This window comes from Podarcis gaigeae (assembly GCF_964106915.1).
Source record: "Podarcis gaigeae genome assembly, chromosome: 5".
Taxonomy (NCBI): Eukaryota; Metazoa; Chordata; class Lepidosauria; order Squamata; family Lacertidae; genus Podarcis; species Podarcis gaigeae.
The window spans coordinates 5,882,863-5,905,185 of NC_139681.1; the positions used below are offsets into that span (position 1 = coordinate 5,882,863).

General features: G+C 42.3%; 1 protein-coding gene across 1 annotated transcript in view; it reads right to left on the reverse strand.

Annotated features, from left to right (window-relative positions):
• Nucleotides 1–22,323, reverse strand: part of SEMA3A (semaphorin 3A) — a 193,278-nt gene that overhangs the window by 100,489 nt on the left and 70,466 nt on the right. Inside the window, exons 3-4 of the mRNA XM_083738745.1 lie at nucleotides 20,724–20,786; nucleotides 4,975–5,094 (exon numbers count right to left, since the gene is read on the reverse strand). Of these exons, the coding sequence (XP_083594871.1) occupies nucleotides 4,975–5,094; nucleotides 20,724–20,786 (183 nt within the window). The remainder of the gene's footprint in view (nucleotides 1–4,974; nucleotides 5,095–20,723; nucleotides 20,787–22,323) is intronic.

Sequence of the window (22,323 nt, forward strand, 5' to 3'; positions counted from 1 at the left end):
ACCACAGACACCCTGCTTTCTGGTGTACCAGTGACAGCAGCTAGCCCAATGGGGACCAGGGATAAGGGTCTTTTGGAATTTTTTCACTGGGTAATAGATATGCTCTCATTACTGCTGGATTTAAAAAAAAAAGAGTTCTGAAATCATTTTTGTTCCAGTCTATATTTGGTTAAATTGCGCTGTACTTGAGAAAACCAAATTAGCTGCTGGTCGCTTTTAATCTATGTTTAAATGTCAAAATTGTGATTATTGTATTCTTACGTGTTTTGGAGTCTTGTAAACTGCTTTGAGGGGGAGGATACTTTGATAGCTGGGTGAACACTCTTTCAAATAAACAAACAAATACAGCGCTAGCCTAGGCATGTTTACTCTGTAGTAAGCCCCAGTGTGGTCAACATAGCACAGCCCCATGTAAATGTGCATGTGATTGTTGCAACCTTAATCTAAAACTAAGCGATTAAACACAACAGCTGTGAAAAGAAGGGACCCTTCCAACCAAAACAGTCTTAATTGTCTTGCCACACATAATGTACAGAAAGGAGAGAGTTGGAGAGAGTATGGATAATGATATATAGTTCCATTTGACAGTATGTGTCTGGTGGAAAAAATTATGCTAGCTTCTCTTCTCTAATCTCTCTTTCCATAAATTGTTGATCAAGTGCCTGTGTGTGTGTGTGTGGGGGGGGTGATCTTGCATGCTTATAAAACTGTAAAAGTAAATGATCTCATATTTGCCATCTATCTGCAGACAGTCTTCTTGGCAGATACCCAATAATTGACTGACATGCATCTTACGGTACTAAGCTAATTAATACGTCTACCAATTCCCAAATGGGACTCAGGGGTAAAAAATCTGTTTAATGGAGTAAGCAGTGATTGTGTGTGTTTGTGTGTGTGGTCCAGAGACAACTGATAATTGACAAAAATACATGTTGAAATAAATCTCTCAAGAGTATAACAAGAACCTGCTCTATAAAACTGTATGCCTGGAAGAAAGAGCATTTAAAAATTAATAGATGTTTTAATATGGAAGGGGGGAGATATTCGTAGTCCTTAAATCATCGCTGGAGGAATATGTTAATTTTTTCTACAAGATGGAAATCTGATTTTTAAAAACGATTAAGTGTAGCATCATTCACTTGAATAATGATGTCTTTATTTTTTGTAGTAATCTGCAGACTTGAATGTCAAATTCATGAGCTGGTCTCTGAGTAAATGCATTTTTTTCTCAGGGGGAAAAAATAGGCAAATCTGTTTTATGGATTTGAAATGTCCTTGGAAGCATAACTGGACAAGTTACTTCCCGAACAAAAGTAAAACATCTTTTTATATCGAACATTTGTTAGTATAATACAATCACACTGTATATTAGAAAAACCTCAAAGAGAAAATGAAGTGCTGGGAGAAACTCCAACTATTCCTGAGCATGTGAAAGTTTAAATCCACAAATAAGTAAAGGTAACCATGCAGACCCATAAGGAAAATTTTAAAAAAACAATCCAACACTTTAGGGGAACGCCTTTTACAAGACCTTTTATGTTCCGAGTGGCCTAATAAATATATTCCCTTAATATAGATTGTGGAATTTTAATGCTGCTGTTGTTTTAACAGAATGTGATTGGATCAGATTGGATCAGTCAAGTAAAACATAGAGAGCTGAGCATCTAGTCTTCCACTTATGAGCTGTTGTTGTGCATCTATAGGGTAGGGAACATTGAAACAAGTACCGTATTTTTCGCTCTATGAGACGCACCAGACCACAAGACGCACCTAGTTTTTGGAGGAGGAAAACAAGAAAAAAAATATTCTGAATCTCAGAAGCCAGAACAGCAAGAGGGATCGCTGCGCAGTGAAAGCAGCAATCCCTCTTGCTGTTCTGACTTCTGGGATAGCTGCACAGCCTGCATTCACCCCATAACACACACACACATTTTCCCTTACTTTTTATGAGGGAAAAAGTGAGTCTTATAGAGCAAAAAATACGGTATGTGGGTCTCCTGTCTCTCCCAAGCAGGGGCAACCAGTCCTTACTGACAGGAGCACTCAGTTATTACTATTTATTGAAGATCAACGCTACCCTTCATCTGAGAATCACAGGGTGGTTCACAATATAAAAACACAAAAATGCATAACACAGGAACAAGAAAAATAATACCCACCCACCCCTCCCAGTTTAAAAGGCCATGGGTTGTTTAATCAGACAAAGGCCTGGGAGAAGATGAATGTTTTCACCTAGCACCTAAAGATATGTACCAAAGGCGTCAGGCGAGTCTCCCTGGGGAGGGCATCCCCCAAATGAGGAGCCACTCATGTTGCCACCCTCCAGACCTCATATGGAAGAGGTGTACAAAGAAGTGCTTCAGCTGATGATCGCAGGGTCAGGTTGTTTCATATCAGGAAAGGTGGTCCTTGAGATCTTGCAGTCCTGAGCCATTTAATGCTTTCTAGGTCAAACCCGGCACTTTGAATTGCACCTGGAAATTATGTGGCAGCCAGTGCAGTCGGGCCAGGACTGGCACCATATGCTTGAACCGTTACACGTGGGATTCTTTTTTAGTGATCATTTGCCAATTACCTGGAAGTACTGTACGGAATGGTACGTGGGTGGCGCTGTGGGTTAAACCACAGAGCCTAGGACTTGCCAGTCAGAAGGTTGGCGGTTCGAATCCCTGTGACAGGGTGAGCTCCCGTTGCTTGGTCCCAGCTCCTGCCCACCTAGCAGTTCAAAAGCACGTCAAAGTGCAAGTAGATAAATAGGTACCGCTCTGGCAGGAAGGTAAACGGCGTTTCCATGCGCTGCTCTGGTTCGCCAGAAGGGGCTTAGTCCTGCTGGCCACATGACCCGGAAGCTGTACGCCGGCTCCCTCGGCCAATAAAGTGAGATGAGTGCCACAACCCCAGAGTCGGCCACGACTGGACCTAATGGTCAGGGGTACCTTTACCTTTACCTTTACTGTATGGAATGGGACTTACTCCCAAGTAGACATGTCTATTATTGTACTACCGGTGCATTTTTTAAATTAACTGCTGCCCTGCTTGTAAATTCTTCTTGTTTCATTGCTGGGACTTGTGTTGTATATTCAATCCCTTGTGAACCTTCTTGAGGCTGAAGGGTACAATATCAATATACCATCAAATAAGATGGAAAGACTTTAGCTTAGTGAAGAGTCAAGGCTAGTCTGATTCCTCTGTTTCTAATACATACATAGTTTTAGGATGCCGAAGAAGCCCAGCATCTGTGCCTATCAGTCTAGCTGAATGGGGTTGTTCAGCTTCACCCCAGGTAGGTCTGTAGGTCATCAAAACAGCTTTTCCTGTTTTGGGATGTGGCCCTTATTTTCAAGGGCTTCTTTTAATACAGAACATCCTGTCCCCTCCCTCCCTGGGCAAATTCAGGAAGCTATAGGTCTCTGCTTTCCACAGAACACATGCAACTAGATTTATTCAAAACCCTGCTTATTCAGCTGAAAAGGCTGGATCAAAACGAAAACAAGGCAGTTCTCTGGACATAACATAAAAGGGAAAAGGGGTGGGATAGTAGAGGAGAAAAAGAAGAAACAGGCACCAATTCTTATAGTTAGTTTCCTTCTAATGACCAGCTGAGAGCCTGATGGAATGGCTACTGCTAAATGCTTAAAAAGAGCATGAAACCAGCTGATCTCTTAGCAGAGTCAGTGCTTCCCTTCTCTTCCTCTGCAGCTTCATGGAAAAACTGTGGGTAGTCCCTGACAGTTGACGAAGGGCCAAAGACTGCCGGTGTCTCAGTAAAGCCCATGCCATAGTCCGGCTTTCCTTCTGTTGGTCAGTCTAGACAACTATGGTCTAACAGCAGCTCACTGAGCCTTGCTATCTGAGTTCTGGAGGCTGTAGAAACTGAATCTGGGACCTTTTTCAGCACAACATGTGCAGCTACACCATAACTGCAAAGTGGGGTGGGGGGTTTTTTATTCAAAAATGCAAGTGTAGCGTAATGGTTAGACTAGGACCTGGGAGACCATGGAGCTCATTGGTTGACCTTGGACCTTGGTGGTTATGGGGAATACTTGAAGAGGGGGCAGAACCATGGATGCCCCCTTGAGCTCCTTGGATAAAAGTTGGGCTAGAAATGCAATAAATGTCACAAATAAATAAATAATCGTAAGCTAACAAGCAAGCCTTTGGTTTCCATTGGCCTCCTTCATTGGTTATCTTCACTACTGGGGAGCTACACATACACACAAACACATCCCATAATCTGTGCTTGGTGTTATGTAGGTTTGGGCTGCAACTGACACTGAGGACAGCAGAGAAAGAAGTGGCACAATCTGCCCAACACTCTCCTGCGGGAAACCCAGTGAAATCTGTGGGAATTGTGCAAGAGCGCTGCTCTCATGCCTGAAAGTTCCAGGGTTGGGTGTGTGCACTTAGAACTGAGCAAATGAAACAAGCCAGGCCTCATTTGACTTGACAAAAACCATCTCCAGATAAATATGAAAACTGGGAAATGCACGTATGTGGCATGCTCTGTACACTCCAGATGGGGAGAAAAGAGCTGTGGTGTCAAACTCCACAGACTGGGAGGCAGCTCTTAAGGGGAAAACTGGCACCAGAACAAAGGTGCTGATAATAGGACATGCTTAGATAGCTACCTATCAGTCATGAGCAGCTGGCCTTGGAAACCACAGAGGCTATGCTAAATGTATTTAATCATGAAGAAAGTCAGAAAATGGCTTATGGGTGTGATCTACCAGCTAAGGGTTTTTAAGCCCCACTGGTTTCATTGGGAGGTTAGAGAACATGCTTAAAATGAGGCTTGGAGATGCTTAACTCCAATTGCAGCAGGCCCTACATTTCTGAATTACGATATAGCTTTACCAGGACTGAAATAAAAAGCTTCACTGCCATCCACAGACCCATCAGTATTCCTTTGGAAGACATCAAACTCATGACTGATTCAATGAAAATTTAAGTTGGTGCATTTAGATGCAGACTTACCTCAGGATGACCTCCAACTTCAATGTATGTGCACACGGGATGGAAAGCCCCAGTTCCACAGACATACAAATGAGTTTGGTTGTAAGCCTTAAGCACCTTGACAAAGTTAGCACATTCTTTCTACAAAGGGCAAAAAAGGAGCATAAAATAAGTCAGCATAAATACTGAATCCTCTCTTTGTCACAGGCATGCTACATAACAACTTCTGCAGCTACTCACCATTGCTTTCTCATTTTAAGCCTTCCAAGGCTCAATGTGGCTTTCCAACTGAACATAAATAATAATTATACACAGTCTGAAACAACAGCTTCACAAGCAGTGGCAAGAAAGGCTACAGCGCCTATGCAGAAGCCGTAGGCCTTTCAGAACAGGTGAGCTTCACATCCTTGCCAAAAGGCCATGTGAGCAGAACATCTTCCAACCTCAAGGAGGTGCAGAGCAATTGCAGTATAAAGTCTCTGCTGCTCAGGTCATGTGTCCTTCATGCCGAATGTGGACAGCAGCTGGACTCAAGTGTGCTTTGAAGAAGCAAAAGGCAACATAAAATGATGGCTAGTTCGGGATATGAGGAAAACAAACTACTGCCCACATTGCTGTAAGTTTAAACAATTTCATAATGGAACCAGCGAGGGTTGGGAAAGGAGGTGAAGTCTCTCCTCAAAAGACCTCCTGGCTCCATCTCCTCCTGGCACTACTTGTACATCTGTGGAAACTAATTGCCAGTTTGGAAGCCAACCCCCTGCCCCCTAGGCAACCGTCTCCTGAATTTCCTTCAGTTTCCCTCATCTGCAACATCTCAGCATTTGATGAGAATTTGGGAAGCCTGTCAAGCACAGTGAATCTGTCAGGGCAGGTGAGATGAAGCCTGGCAGGGGGGCTTCAGGCTATTTCACAAGCAAGCTATAAACAACCCTATCCAAATGAAATAATAATGCTCCCCTTTGAAGTATGCTGGTCCTAAGATAAGAAGTGAAAGCATTCATATTGTTTTTCAGCTTTTCTTCTGAAAAAATAAAATAAACGTTGTGATGACATATTGGGATGAAAAGATTGTTCCCTACTTTGAGCAGTGGATAGGAGTTCTTCAGGAGTTTTGCCCATTCTTGTTACCTAAGATCTTTTGAACTGGATATAATGTTAGGATCTTCCACACGCAAAATATGGACTCAGTCACCAAGATATGGCTTTTGAAAAAAGTCACAAAGTAAGAAGCTGGTCTGCTTATTGCTAGACTGCCTTTAGAATTCTTAGATACGGATTTGCAGACCAGTTGCATTTACAAAGCTACAATGAAGTCAAGGAGACTACAAGCAGTGTTAAGCGGTATGTGAATTGCCCCCTTAGGCTAAATTCTTCCATCAATTACTTCGGATTTACACAGTGCTGCTCTATTAATGTCAACAGAGTTTGTCCAAATTAATGCTAATATAACTGACAGCAAAATATGTATCCCACCCTCTCTTTTTAATTTGTCTCTCATCTACAACGCATCGTATTTTTAACGATGGATTATAGAAATAAAAGAGCTAATGAAACACTAGGAGGGGCTACTAAGAGCAATAAACCTTCAACTATTAAATAAATTTATTTACCATTGAAAGTTTCCATTCCAGTTGCAATGGCTAAAATAGCTTTCCTGTGTTTTACAGCTGTTTTAAAAGAGCCTTTAAGCTCCATTACAGCCGTATACAGCCACAGCAGATTAGTTTCCTTCATATATTTTATGCAACTGGGGCAAAAAGTGAGTGAAAGAGGATATTAAACCACAAAAACGACATAAAATTGATGGCAAAGATTTCATCTCCACTGAGGGAAAGAGTTCAAAGTGAAGTTTTTCCCCACTTTCTGTTTGATTCAACAAAACATACTGGGTGATACTCATTGTTAGTCGGACTCCTAGTAGTAGGTCTGCTTATTTCAATGGGACTCACCCCCAGGTAAACTGCATTAGGGTGGCCACCTAATTCTCATTCTTTGCTTTACTGGGCCTGTCAGGTCCTATGAATTATTACTTTGATGTCAGTTTGTTGAATGGAGTTTTTTCCCTATAAAATACACACAGGAGCTCAACCTTAGTCATGATGAACGTTGGCTGCATTGTGTCTATTGCAGACATTTTCATAGGCTCCGATCAGACTATAGCTTCACTCATCTTGTCCCTGCACATGGGGGGGGGGGGGACCAATATCATCACCATGTGTCTTCTGATCTGCCTCTGGCACCCCATTGGTCTGTGCATGAGTATAAGTTGCTCATATCCCAAGTCCAGTGGTACCTCACGTTAGGAACTTAATTCGTTCTGGAGGTCTGTTCTTAACCTGAAACTGTTCTTAACCTGAAGCACCACTTTAGGTAATAGGGCCTCCCGGTGCTGTTGTGCCGCCGCCGTGCGATTTCTGTTCTCATCCTGAAGCAAAGTTCTTAACCCAAGGTACTATTTCTGGATTAGCGGATTCTGTAACCTGAAGCGTCTGTAACCTGAGGTACCACTGTATCTTATCCGAAACAAGCTACCTGTCTTCCCAGTTCCCAGCCACATGAACCTATCTACAACACCACCATCTTATCAAGGTTTAACTGTGGTTTTTTGGCCCTCATCTAGCCTGTCACCATCTCCAGATATCAGTCGAGTACATCTATACCCCATCTTGGTTCAGACAGAATGGAAAGAAAAAGCTGTGTCTGCCATAGTAAAAAAAAAAAAAATTAAAAAAATCCTTCCAGTAGCACCTTAGAGACCAGCTAAGTTTGCTATTGGTATGAGCTTTCATGTGCTTGCACACTTCTTCAGATACCCAGTGTCCCAGTGTCACTCCAGTGTCACTCCAGCTGGACACCATGCTTAATGAATTGAAACCCACCAAAATATCAAGAGGAAATTAACACAGTAGTATTCCCCATGTCTCTCACCTGCATAGGAGAGACTCAAAGGGCTTACATATTAAAATATGCATCTAATCATTTGCCAGTCTGATATCCCAGAGAGGCAGTCATTTTAGTCTATAGCAGCAAAGACTCTGCAGCAACTTGAGGACCTGTTCTGCACTAGGGCCTGCTTCAACCATTGTATAATCCTCTAACCTACAGTCCACAAAATCTTATGACACAATAAAACAATTTATTGTTAAGATGCGATAAAATTGTTTGTTGTCTCAGACTAGAATGACACCCGGACTTGACTTTCTGTTCCAATTTGAAAGTCACCATTTGAGAGATAGGACCATGATGTCGGTTGTAGAAGATGTTCTACCTACCGTAACCCACCCCTTTTCCTTCTCTCTACGGGACAAGTTCTAACATTGGTTGCCACCCAAACAGCCATACTCCATTGGAAACAGGAAATGCCAATAAAAACTGTATTGGGCCCCATAGATGCAGGCTGTCATAAAGCCTAATTAAATTTGCATTTGTGAAAAGATTGCCAAATGGTATAGGAAAGCCTCCCTGTGGGCTTTGTTATGACATAGCCAAGACTGAAATACCCTGCCAATTTTATTAGGGCTCTCCCCTTTACTCCACAGAGTGATGGTATGATGGTATTCAGACATGTCTTAGCTGTGAAACTTGGCAAACAGTGTTATTCTGGAAACGGGTGACAAAGTATGCCGACTTCAATGCAAAGCAGTTCCTCCTGCTATTCTGGCTCTGAGCCTGGAATGACTTAGCCGTCTTCAAAATGGGCTTGTCCAACTTGGCAGCAGCTCACTGTTGCTGCCTTACCCTCCAGCCGACAGGATATTTGTTCTTTAATGGGAGAGCCAATGCTAACAAGACAGAGTAGTTAAAGCTTGTGTGATCTTGGTGTAAGATGTTGGCAAATACAGCAATGGCTTTGTGCCTGTGTGTGTGTGTGTGTGTGTGTGCGCACACACACACACATACACACACAAGCCTTCTCTCTTTCTCTCTCTAAATATAACAGATGGGAAAATAAGGAAGCACATAATTTTGAAGTGCATGAACGCTTATTCCTGATCTACACAAATCCCTCAACAAACGGGAACACTGTTCCTAGGCTATGCCACTTCAAATTGCAAGTGGAAATCACATGATTAAATGCACCCCCACCCCATATAAAATGATCTCTGAAATAGAAAAGATATATGTCTGGGAGAAGAGTTCTAACCTAGCCTTTATATTATATAATCATTTTATATTATATTATTATTATATTATATTATATTATATTATATTATATTATATTATATTATATTGTATTATAAATTTCTCAGAGGAACATTTGCACATGTAACTCCACACCAGTAATGATCTTTTGTCTAGCTACAATTGGGAGGTTGTTTGTCAATGGAAAAATAGTGTACTGCACATCTGAAGTGCTTTCCTTGAACACTCTGCATGCATTGTCTCATTTGCTATTATTTTTATAGATCTGGAGATGAATCTTTGTGTGTCGTGAAGCATGGGTTTGCTCCAGCCAAAGTTAAGGACTTTTAGTTCCATTACTTTCAGTGGGCGAGACCTAAGCAGGGATCACATCACACCGTTTCTACAGAAGGTGAACAAGGGCTGTCAGTGGCTTGTCAAATCAAAGTTATTCATCCAAAGGGCGTCATTTGCTCTATTAGGAAAAGTGTGAAAGGGTGCTGACTGCAGTTGAGGTGGAGATTGTTTTCATCATATATTTCCCATCCTATTATTATTAACAACAGTACATTTACTTTGTGCTTCTTTTGGCCATGATCCAAACACACACAGATGCTTCGGAAGTGTCCAGAGGTTGCCCTGCTGCTTTCATCACCCATCCACCCAGCTCCCATTACGTTTAAGACACATGAGGAGCTCGTAGAATGGAGATTTTACATAAAAAATATCCATTGACATCAGACAGATTTCTCATGACAACAGGGTTCCCATTATGACACCATTTGAGAATCAGTAATGTCCAATGTTAACATGAGTCTCTTCTGGCTTCATCAGGCCATCCTTCCGCACTCTTATTCTGTCAATTTCTTAGTTTCAGATAAAGTTCCAAAGTTCTCTAGTGAGAACAAGAACCACCCTAAACCAAAGAATGAAATGTTAGCGATGGAGCTTCTTGCCAACAGTCACCACTTTAAAATTCATATGTCTTTCTCAGCAACAAAATCTCTCTATTTATTATTAAGCGGCTCTCAATATTTGTGTATCAAACAGATAGAAGGGATTATATACACAGCCTGAGCAAACAATGAAAAGGTATATAAAATAAAAACTTAGGAGCCAAGCACAGAAGGATTAAAAAACAAAACACAAAAGGTACATAATGCTGATTACGTTATATTACACAGATTTCTCCCCCTAGACGATTACAAAAATAAAGTCCACCCATCTGTCAAAACACCTGAACTGTATATGGAAAAATAAATAAAACAGAACTAGGTGTTTTCACTAGATTCTAGTCATTCTCTTTTTCTCCATAAGCTTGGAAATTACACATTTAGGCATTAATGACTGGAAGAGTATTGCATTTATTCTGAAGCAAGAACTGCCATTTCTTCTTATCAGAACCATTATCAGAACAGAACATTCACTTCTGCTATTTAAAAATAAGTGAATGAACCCACTTGCATAACCTTACAAGCATCTGGAAATCTAAGGGCTTTTATATATGAACAGTTGCTCATGGACTGAATGTGGGAGACTGAATGTTGGAAGGCTTCCCCACAACTCCAGAAAACTTCGCAGATATACAAAAGTATACAAAAAGTAGCTTTTTAGTGCAACCTTTTGCCAACATGCTAATTCTTAGAGGGCAGGGAGGGTGTTCCTTCTTGTGTTCAAGTAATCATTACCACCTCCCACCACTCCCTGCAACTTCAAGTAACATGGAGGAGGAGGAGGAAGAGGAAGAGGAAGAGAAAGAGGAAGAGGAAGAGGAAGAGGAAGAAGAGGAGGAGGAGGAGGAGGAGGAGGAGGAGGAGGAGGTTGATGGAGACAGGCTACAGCTGACTCTCCTGTGTTTGAAAATAACCACTTGCATAGCCTGGCAAACTGGCCACACAATGAACAGCATCAGGGCTTCTTAGGGTTGTATCCCACTAAGTCACACTCATGTTCTTTATAATAAATGGATGGTGTCAAGTCCAGTGATTTCAGAGGGTTAGATTCAACTAAACAGTCGTGCTAGTGGGTACCAAGGCAAGGAGTCCCATTGGAGCAATGAGGCTTTTACCTCTCCCCCTGTGTGCCCTCCTGCCACCCCGCCACCCAAACTGGCTCTGGAGAGTTGGCAGAATAAGAGTGTACAATGTGTGTGCTGGTGAATGTTTCAAATCCATTATGCGTGTTAGCTGTTTGTGTTATTTGCCCTTTGAAAACAACATGTTAAATAGTATTTTTCTGCCTGTTGAAACAAAAAAGGAAAGGAAAAGAAGCATGTCATGGAGATGGCTGAGCCAAAACCTTCCTCCTTAACCTATAGGGGTTTTATTGTGGGGGGGGCATTCAATCCTGGGGGAGCCCCTGCCTGCAGGGTGAAGTGATACAACCAAACAAAGGTCATATGAGAGACAGAAAGAGAGAGCAATAAAATGAGCCCAGTGGCCAACATGAATTCAGTGAGGCTGGTTTTGAGGAAAGATCAGAGCACACCTGCATCATTCAATAAATGAGTTTCACCATAAAATAATGTTCCACTATGAGCTTTCTATCAGAACCTGTCTCTCCTACTCAGATAAAATCATGTCCAGCTTTGGCCTTAAAGAGCTGGAAATGTAGCTAAAATGGTGAACAAAAAGTAATTGTTAAATAGACAGCGTGAAACATTCAGCCCTCTCAGGAATGGCATTGCTCTTAAGCATGATGAGTATTGTCAAAAGGGAAGTAACAAAAGTGATAAACACAAAATTAGATTTCCTCTTTCTCTTGGAACGTCTCCTGGGAATTTTCAGAATGAAGCTGCTGACGGGGTGTGGACAATGATAAGGTATTTTTAGTAGCTTAGCACATCCCATTTCAAGTCTTGTTATCTCTCTGATTAAGTGTTCATTGACCAGAGAGACTCAAGTTATCTTTCTGATTTCTTGATAGAACAGAGTTCATGGGAAGAATTAGATTTCTTTCCTCTAAAGATACTACCCACGGCCAATTTTAAATGCATGCTGTTAAACAGAGACAGAGAATATATGTAGAAGAGAACCAGTCTGCAAAAGAAATTGTGGAGCATCCAGAGGCTTAAGGTAAAATGATAATTTCACATAAGCCACCTATGTAGAGTTAGACATTCCAGAGGTGTAGAATTTTTTTCTAGCTGGTGGATCATTTTAACAGTTTTCCAATCCCCACCCCATGTGGGCCATTTTGACCAGTGGGTGGGCTAACAACCTGTTAATTGCCTGATTCCATAGCTCTGCCACTGGACTCCAATGACTGGACTATAGGCTTTTCAGATGATTAGAAAAATCCCAAAAAGGTTTCCTCAAAGCAGTACAAAACCCACTGCCTAGAAAAAGCCAACCACTGCAGAAAAATGTCCTGGCCCTTTAATTGGTCAGACGCACCATGGGTACAGTGGAAGGGCACTTCCATCTTGACTCTCTTGCACTGACTATGAAACAGGCAGCCGCTCCTAGACACTGCAAGTGCATCCTACATTTTCTTCTTCAGCTACAGGATTGCTAACCATGGTCCTGAACCAGCACCTTGGTCCTTGTCCAAGGTCCTGCTGATGTCAATGTTGCTTAGGCTATCATTTTCTCTTGGTGGTGGACATCACCATGGATCACAGTATGGCCACCAAAAAGGCCCTGTCTATTGTGCTGACCAACCTGATAGATCTTACTAATTAGCCCATGAACATGGTCTCCATGGCCAGTCTTAGCTTAGAATGAGGTTATTTGAAAGACCACTCAAACCTATGTGGGGTTTGAAGATTGTTGTTCTTTAGTTGTTTAGTCGTCCCCTTCTCCTAATCCAGCTCTTCGTGACCCCCTGGACCAGACCATGCCAGGCACTCCTGTCTTCCACGGCCTCCCACACTTTGATCAAACTCATGTTGGTAGCTTCGAGAACACTGTCCAACCATCTCGTCCTCTGTCATCCCCTTCTTCTTGTGCCTTCAATCTTTCCTAGCATAAAGGTCTTTTCCAGGGAGTCTTCTCTTCTCATGAGGTGGCCAAAGTATTGGAGTCTCAGATTCAGGTTCTGTCCTTCCAGTGAGCACTCAGGGCTGATTTCCTTCAGAATGGATAAGTTTGATCTTCTTGCAGTCCATGGGACTTTCAAGAGTCTCCTCCAGCACCAGAATTCAAAAGCATCAATTCTTCGGCGATCAGCCTTCTTTATGGTCCAGCTCTCACTTCCATACATCACTACTGGGAAAACCATAGCTTTAATTATATAGACCTTTGTTGGTAAGGTGATGTATCTTCTTTTTAAGATGCTGTCTAGGTTTGTCATTGCTTTTCTCCCAAGAAGCAGGTGTCTTTTAATTTCATGACTGCTGATCATGGAGCCCAAGAAAGTAAAATCTCTTGCTGCTTCCTTTTCTTCCCACCAGCAAATTAATTTGTGCCTGGAAATGCACTGACAATCAGTGCTGCTGGCACAGAATTGGTGATGTATGTTTTGTTGCACAAACAAGGAATCAGTACCTGAAGCTTTTCCAAACAGGGCCACAACCAGTGAATCAGTCAGAGCTGATAAATAGCAGCCTTGGTAACAGATGCCACCTGCAACTCAACAGATAGTGCCAAAATCAGGAGCACCCACATGGGTCTTCTGGGAGAGTGCAGCTTCACATATATGCAGCCTTCCCTGTCCATACAGATCATCATCTCCCCACTGTAGCACGTTCATCTTATCTAGATTAAGTCAGGTTGTTTGCCCTCATACACCCCCAGAGTGCAGATGTTTGTTCACAGTTTCCATAGTCTCCCAAGAAATAGCTGGAGGGAAATAGAAGTAGAGTAGCATGGTCATCTGCATACTTCTCTCAGTGGCTTCAGGTAGATGTTACAAAGCATGGGGGGGGGAAGAGTCAGAACTCTAAGGCACCCAAAAGGTCAATGAGGCAGAACAGGAGTTCCCCAGTACCACCTTCGGGGGTATGTCCCTCCAGAAGGGACTGCACCATGTCCTCAAAACCTACCCTGACTAGGTGACTCAGAAGGAGTCCATGGTTGATTGTATCAATGGTTGCTGAGGTGTTCAGGAGAACCAACATGGTTGCACTAACCCTGACCATTCCCCAGCATAGGTCACCCACCAGGGCTGTTTGGTCCCCAAACCAGGCTGGAGACTAGCTTGAAACAGATCCAAATAATGAGGATCAGCCAAGCCCACCTAGCACTGAGAAACCACCACCTTTCCTAGAATCTTATTCAAGAATAGTCCTCGGCAATAATTATCCAGAGCCAAAGGACCCAATTTTTTCCCAAAGGAAGATTTTAACTACTGACATCTTAAGCAGGGGGAGCCATGTTCTCCCTCAGAGAGGCATCGATCACATTGTAAGCCCAGTCCTGGTGGATTTAAATATCAAAGAAGTGTGTGGATCCCTAGGGCAGGGGGTTCTTGGGATTGGCTTTTGCAGATCCCTATCTGATCTCATCCTCTGGCTCAAATCTCACCTACATCAGGCCTAGGAGAGATGGTAAATCTCAGATCAGTATTAAAAGGTGGCACTTGCTATTAAGAAGCAACACCTGTTAATAAGGCAGACACAGCTCCTGTCGGCCTGTTATATAGGCCTATAAACCACTTATAAATCAGCCAATCTTTGAAGTCCCAGTTCAGATCATTCATATCCTGTAAAGATTTCCAGCTGCAGCCATTTGTGATAAATGAACTTCAAAGTTCTCAGTCAAAAGTGGAGAGAGAATGTCGATGAAGGACGTGTTGAAAGGACACGACAGATTGCTGGAACTATAAGAGGTAGTTGCTTAGCAATGTGTATACGTTGTCAACAAACATACCACAGAAGCTCAGGCTGTGAAACTGCATGTGGCCTGCTGTATCCATTCATTTTTTTAAAAAGCTACTTTGATTTTGATTTTCCTTACCATCCCATAGGAAATACTAGAATGAAAACACCTTCACTGAAGGAAGTCTAAAATTTCCCTTCAATTAAAATCTGGCACACAGTATCGTTTGCGGAAACAAGCTTTGCCAAGTTGCTTTTTCAAACTTGCCTGTGTCACCCTTTACAGGATCTAGAGCCCTGGAAATCAGTTAATCAGGAAGGGATTGTCTAAGTGAGGCAGGAAGCAATAGGTGGGTTTGGGTACAACAGAGACCAAGTTGTTCTGCCAGAAAAGTAGATAGGAAGGATCAATTTACCCTTCCTTAGCTCTCACATCTCCATTTTTAAAAAACAGAAAGTTTCCAGAAATCTGAAATGTCTTTCCCCCTTTCCATGCTATTTATTATAGGCTATTTCAACATGTGAAATCAACACACCACCACGAGATTCTGATTATTATAGAAAATCTTACAACTTCTACACCCTTACTTTGGTTATTATTTTCATACCCAAAACAGCAGGTGGGGAAATCTATGAAGTGCCTCTAGAGGGAGGTTCTGGAGTAACAGAATTACCAGCTGCACTTGGTCAAGACTGAACCAATACCTTACTTAAATGTGAACAGAATCCTCTTGCATGATCAGGGTCTCTAAGGAGTTACTTGTGTTCAAAGGAACATGTGTAGGAAGTGAATGTAGATCTTCCCTGAGCAATACAGGAAAGACTTGAGGAGGCATAATGGTTGCAAAGGCGTTGGCTTGCACATCCCTCGCCACACTTTGAATGCTTGCATATTCAGGCAATGCACCTCATAATAATTAAAAATGGAACCCAAGCCCTCTGTGGATAGGAAGCAATACCTATACTTATCCTGGGAGCAATCTGTTGTGAGCAGCAAACCAAAATAATTTGGAACAGCAATTTCTCAATGAAATATAGTCACAAAAAGATTTTGAAGAAGCCAGTCATCAATACATGGAGAGGAGAGGACACCAAAGTATAGTTAATATTTCAAATATGAAAAAGAGCAAACCTTTTAAAGAGGTTTCCTTTTGCTCTACTGATTGCCAAATAATCTCTAAAACATGAAAAATCACTGGTGGGATTTTAAGCACAACTTCATTCTTATGTTGTTGCTGCTTGTGTCTTTTTTATATAAACTGCTTTTCTTTGATGAATGTGAGGCTATCTCTGGAAACAAACACCTGTCGTTGTTCCCATAAATAAAATAATGAGCACTCACACTATACATTGTGGGTGCTCTTTGCAGGATCGCTCATGGTGCTACAGTTCCCAGGGAGCTTACTGGCAACAGGGGCTGGCTTGCCTCTCAGTGTTAGTTTCGGAGGTTCATGCCCAGCCTCAGTAATCAAGTTTCTCGCTGGGAGGTGGGGCCAGCCCCATTTATAAATAGGGGGTGGAGCTGACAATAGCCAGGCAGTCGGCTCTGGAGATTCACCTTCCCTACCCTCACTTTAATGTTTCTTGTTTGCAGGTTAACTTGTTCTTCCTGTTTAGCTGGCGCTTCTGCGGTTTTTGACTGGTTGCTGTTGAAGGACTGGGAAGAAATTTTCCTGCATTGGCAGGTTTTGTCTTCCCTATAGCAATTTGTCACAACTTTGGCGGTTATGGCCTTGGGTGGAATCCTTTAGTCTTTTCTTCCCTATATGGGGGGGGGGCGTGAAGAGGTGACTCACCCCCTGTGGTGGCGATTCCAAGGTCCCCCTCTTAAAGGGGTTATATATATGGGTGTCACTGGCCATACACTGAAAGGTCATCAGTGAACTACCCTACGTGCAGTGATATGGGCTGGGCTGCCTTCTACACTTACATCTGGCAGAGCATCCCCATATCCCATTTACCCTGATGAGCCCCAGTTCCCCCCACTGGGGGGTTGGGAGGGGTACATGCCCAAGGCCTAAGCCAAGGTATTCCTACTTTCAGAAGTTTAATAGTGGCCTAATTTTAATTCCATATATGTTGTTAGAGTCTTTATTCCTTCCTTTTGATCCCTGGGGGCTGTGGCTGTCGCTGCATGGTTGCACAGTAGCCTACAGACAGTAAAATGCACCCCTTATATTCATATCTTCCATTCACAACCCAAGCATTAAAAGAGGTTCTCTCAGTACACAGATTCAGATCTCTAAGGTATAATAGCACTAGTTAACAATGGCTGTTTCATGCCCCTTCGGTTTTGCATGTTTTGCTTTAGATCCATGTTGTGCAACAGAATACAATTGTGCATTCAGCTCTGCCCCTTCTCTTGTCCATTGGGTTGGCTTCATAGCAACCTACCCCATTGGTAGCTCACAGAGGGTGCAAGGTACAATTATCTTTTAGGAACTGGCCGCCTTCTGGTACCCTTTAGGATGGAGTGCAGAAGACTGACTATGGCCCCACATTCCTCTCCTTCATTAAACAGCAAAATGTTCCCTGTGGCGCAACATGCTGCACACCCCATTTGTTGTTCTGTACTTTCTGAGTGTCAGGCAGTGCAACTGGCTCTAAACCAGAACTTGTTTAGGGGAGAGGAGTATTGAGCGTTTGACCTCACAGAGTCAGCTCATATATTCATCAACTGATCACCAACAGTATAGTAATCAAGGGTAGATAAAGCAGGTGGCAGGCAGGCACCTGTGAACCAGATTGTGGTCTTCCACATACAGTGGAATAATACAGAAATAATATCAGCATTTAAAAAATGACCTTAAAAGCAATGATATAAAGAAATTTGCAAATGTATCGTATATCATTTTTACACTCTTAACAAAACACTATTTACAAATGATCCCTAAAGAAATCCAGAGTTGTAAAGATACTTTCTTTTATGTTGGAATTCTACTTCTATCTGATATACCTAGGAGAACATTGCCAAGAGCTCTGAAATTTGGCAACTCTCCAGAAAAACACCCGCCTACAGCAAGGTCTGTATTTCAAATCTCACATTATTATGGGACCAGGAGAAATAGCCATACATTTGAATATTTCATCCTAGTTGCAAAAGTTTCATTTGTGGAACAAAAATTTAAAATACTTGCAGGAGTCTAAACAAACAAAAAGAATGTGTTGGGAATCACTCATAGATACCAAGCCTAGAAATTTGTGTTCTCGGCATAGGACTTATTCCCTCATTGTCTGCTTGCATTTCTTTTGCCAAAGTTTGTGTTCCTTGGAGATGTTCACAGGTATGTGTACAAACCCAGGGCATGTGGAGACAAGAAGTTGCAGTACAGAGGAATGAACCTTTAATCAAAATTATCTGTATGTGCAGAATTCCTTCCCCTCAATCCACAAGAGAACTATTTCCATTTGCCTTCCCTTCCCTCTCCCCTAAAAAATGTAAGCTGATGGTGATTCTCCCTAGTTATCAATCTGCAGTACAATCCTGGCTTGCTACATGTCAAGACCTCAGACTATATCAGTTTCATGGTCCTGTGTGATTGACACTGAAGCGTAGAAAGAACCATTTGGACTCCAGCAGAGTGAAAATACAGCCTACAATCCAATACATTTACAAAAGAAACCTTTAGTGTCAGGTCATGTTTGAGGTGACCGGTGGGGTTTGTATACAGTTAATATTCATTTCATATAAGCAGTGCAGCTGTTGCAGCTGGCCTATTGCTAGGGAATTTGAATTTTCAGTATGATGGAATTGGTTGTGCCTTGAGATTAATAATCACATAGTTTAAAATAAAAATGGCTATATAAAAAAGTAAAGAACTTGATTTATAAAGTTCTAGGCAATCACAAGAGTGCAATATCTGCTATCCTGATAAGGATATGCTGGTACTAATATGAAACATACACACACACACACACACACACAAACAAACAAACACACACACATGTACGGTATTCTCTCCTTAATGAAAGCCCACTGAGATTTCCTTGATCATCTATATGGGTTTCTGAAGTTGTGCCAAAAGAAAAGAGCACATACAAAGTAATTCCCAAAACTGTCTTCAGTGATTTTGAAAAACTATCACCGTATTTTGCTTCCCCCTTGAAAACCCTATGGTTGAAGTAGAGTTCATTTCTAGCATTTCTAAAGTCTAGCTAGCCCAATAAAAAGCATCACCTGACTTGACTAGATTTTTATGGCAACTGCAACAGTAGAAACATGTTGAAGATGACAGACAGTATACAATGGTGCCATTCAGCGGATGGCAAGATCTCCATCAGCGGACCAGAAAGGGAAGCAATTTTTGGTGATCTCCCCCTCTTCCCAACAGCTTCCAAAACCCCTCACTCCAAATCTGCTTCAGAGGACTGAGGGGCCCCCAGAGCATATTTGGGTGTGAGTCTTCATAGAGCTAGGGACGCAGGTGGCGCTGTGGGTTAAAGCCTCAGCGCCTAGGACTTGCCGATCGAAAGGTCGGCGGTTCGAATCCCTGCGGCAGGGTGCGCTCCCGCTGCTCGGTCCCAGCGCCTGCCAACCTAGCAGTTCGAAAGCACCTCCGGGTGCAAGTAGATAAATAGGGACCGCTTACCAGCGGGAAGGTAAACGGCGTTTCCGTGTGTGGCTCTGGCTCGCCAGATGCAGCTTTGTCACGCTGGCCACGTGACCCGGAAGTGTCTCTGGACAGCGCTGGCCCCTGGCCTCTTGAGTGAGATGGGCGCACAACCCCAGAGTCTGTCAAGACTGTCCCGTACGGGCAGGGGTACCTTTACCTTTACCTTTACCTTCATAGAGCTACAGAGGAAGGCGCAATAATCGCAACAAACGGCGTCTCTTCCTATTCTGACTTACCATCAGTTGAGCAACATTGTTGGATGCAGCCCATATGTCATAAAGACTAAGTGTGTGATGGCATGGAATTGAACGTAAACATTTTGTTCTCCAGCTTCAACTTGGGCAATTTTAAAAACCTCTTCCTCTGTCTTAGTCCTGTTAAAATTCCTCTGTTATTTTAACCCCCCCTCTCTTTTTAAATAAGAGAATATATGGAGAGAGGCCATCGTTCAGTGGAGACCAGGTTAAGGGTAGTGAACCCATTTTCCCTTATGACCTGAGACACTACTGGGATGCGGACCTCCAGCGGTTGACATTATGAATATTTCAGTGAATTTTAGTGAATATTTTAGCTCCGTTCTCCCTTCAGCTATTGCAAACACTGTGATTTCCCTTTTGGCCTATATGGAATGTATTCATTTTCCGTATGGTTAGTAAATGTCCCACATCTTTTTTTCCACTCAATACTCCTACAATTTGCAACCAGGTTTCTCTCCAATAGATCATATGGAAGGGATGAGGAAATGGGGGAGGGGAAAGAGTGGTGGTAAGAAAATGAAGGCCTAAAATAACTGTTTTCATTTTCTTTCTTCTTTTTTTAGGAAAAAAAAATCACAATGGGAAGGGGGGAATTAACATCACTTAGGCATCAATGTGTTCCTGTCAGGGAAGAACCCCTGAGGCCTTCCTGGAAACTTCTTGACATTAATGAGGTTTATTGCATTCACAATGGTCTGTCTATTCAGCACACCCTGCAGATTGAGGGCCTCAGTCATTACAGAAATGAGGTCAAACTTTTTAGATTCCTTAAATAAGGGGACAATTATATGCTCATTCCCTTATATGTAAGCCTACCTTCACAGGTTTACATGGGAAGAAAGAAAAAAAACCCTGCCTTTACACAAACCTAGCACAATGAAGCAATTCTTAAATAAAAGTGTAAAAGGGGGGGGGGAGAGAATCACAAGCTTTAAAATTTAAAAAGATGAGAGTTCATGAAATATTGACTAGCTTTACAAAGGACAGGAGAAAAGAGCGAGGCAGATTTGTACTTACCAGAATATCTTTTCCGGCCCACTGGCATTCGTCCCTCCGGGTATGAGACACAGGCCAAACAATCTAAAGATGTAACATAAAAATCACTTTAGGGCATTTCATGCTCCAGCAATTGAGAATTGTGCATAATGTCCCCCAAATGCCGGTCACCTACGATCTCTCTCTCTCTCCCTCACACTTTTCTTATGCATTAGCGATATCAGTATTTCTCCGTATCAGATTGCGATTGCTGTTGTACAGCAGAAAATATCACTGCACATGCTGTCATTTCTCTTTGTTTTCTGCTGGCTTTCATCTAAAGCGAAGGCCCTGGAGTCATGTAAATATATTTCAAACCAGATTTCAAATCAGAAACCGGAGCACTATGTCAGAAGCAGCAAACCCCAGGCCAGCTTGTCATCCCATGTCTCGTGGTCACCCCAAGGTAGAACTCTACCTCAAGGGGCAGGTAGCTGAGGCACCCCAACATTATGCTGAATTGTGGCTCTTTGCCATCATATCGTTCACCATTAACCTCCGAGGCTAAAAAGGGGAACCAGAACAGTCAACAAAAAAACGGAAGAGTTCTGAAGCCTGCTGAATTAATGCTGTGTATATTAGAGACTGTATATAGGCAGATCACCATACTATAGACATATAACAAACTGAAAGTTATGTTTCTAAATATTTCTTTTGTTTTCTGTTAACCTAACAAAGCTTAAATACAAGACAATAGTAATTAGGTAGGGTGGTCCACCATTTAAAACAAACAGGAAGGCTGTGAGGCCCTGAATTCTGTCCCTGGGTGGGCCTGTCCCTGGTTGTTTAATGGCTTTTCCATGTTCAGAAGGGATCTCAGCTACTGGAACAAATAAGAGTCAGCCATTACCCCCAGACCCTGCCTGCAGACTCCCAGAGGCATACGATTGGTCGCCTCTGGAAAATGGATGTTCAGCAAGAGGAGCAGATGCACTAAGGCCATTCGGATGCTCATCCTGACCCATGGCTTTGGTGCCAATAATTCTACTGAGATTCACAATCTCAACCTCAGATTGCGTTCATTATTAGTTCTTCTGGAACATCCATTTCGTCTTCTACAGCAAAAGCCCAAAGACCCTCATAGTGAATTATTCATGTATTTCAAAAAGCTTTTAGGAATTGCCTATAGAATAAAACATGATCTTCCAATAATGCCGGGCTAAGATTCAGTTGGGAGCCTCAGATAATGCAATATGAATGGGAACATGACTGGATCGTAACCTTTGTTTTAAAACAGTTTCCTGACAAAGCAGGAGAAGGTTTATTTAGAAAAATATGGCAGATTAAGGCAAAATTAGGAGGGGGAATATACAAAGTTCAGAGCTTCAGTCTGGATTTTTTATGAGCTTGAATATGTCTGATAAAATGCTTGAATACGAACAATAGCCTCTTGTAAACCTATGAAATGAGGTTGAAAATTCCATGAGAAGAGACTCTCTCGAAAGCTTGTGCTTTGATTCCTGGCTAAAGAAGTGCTGAGACTGGTGAATAGGAAGGTGGGTGAGAGAAGCAGAATGAATGAACTCTGAGTTGGAAAATATAAAGTCTTCTGATCCAGCTAAGGGATCCACCTGCACAAGGA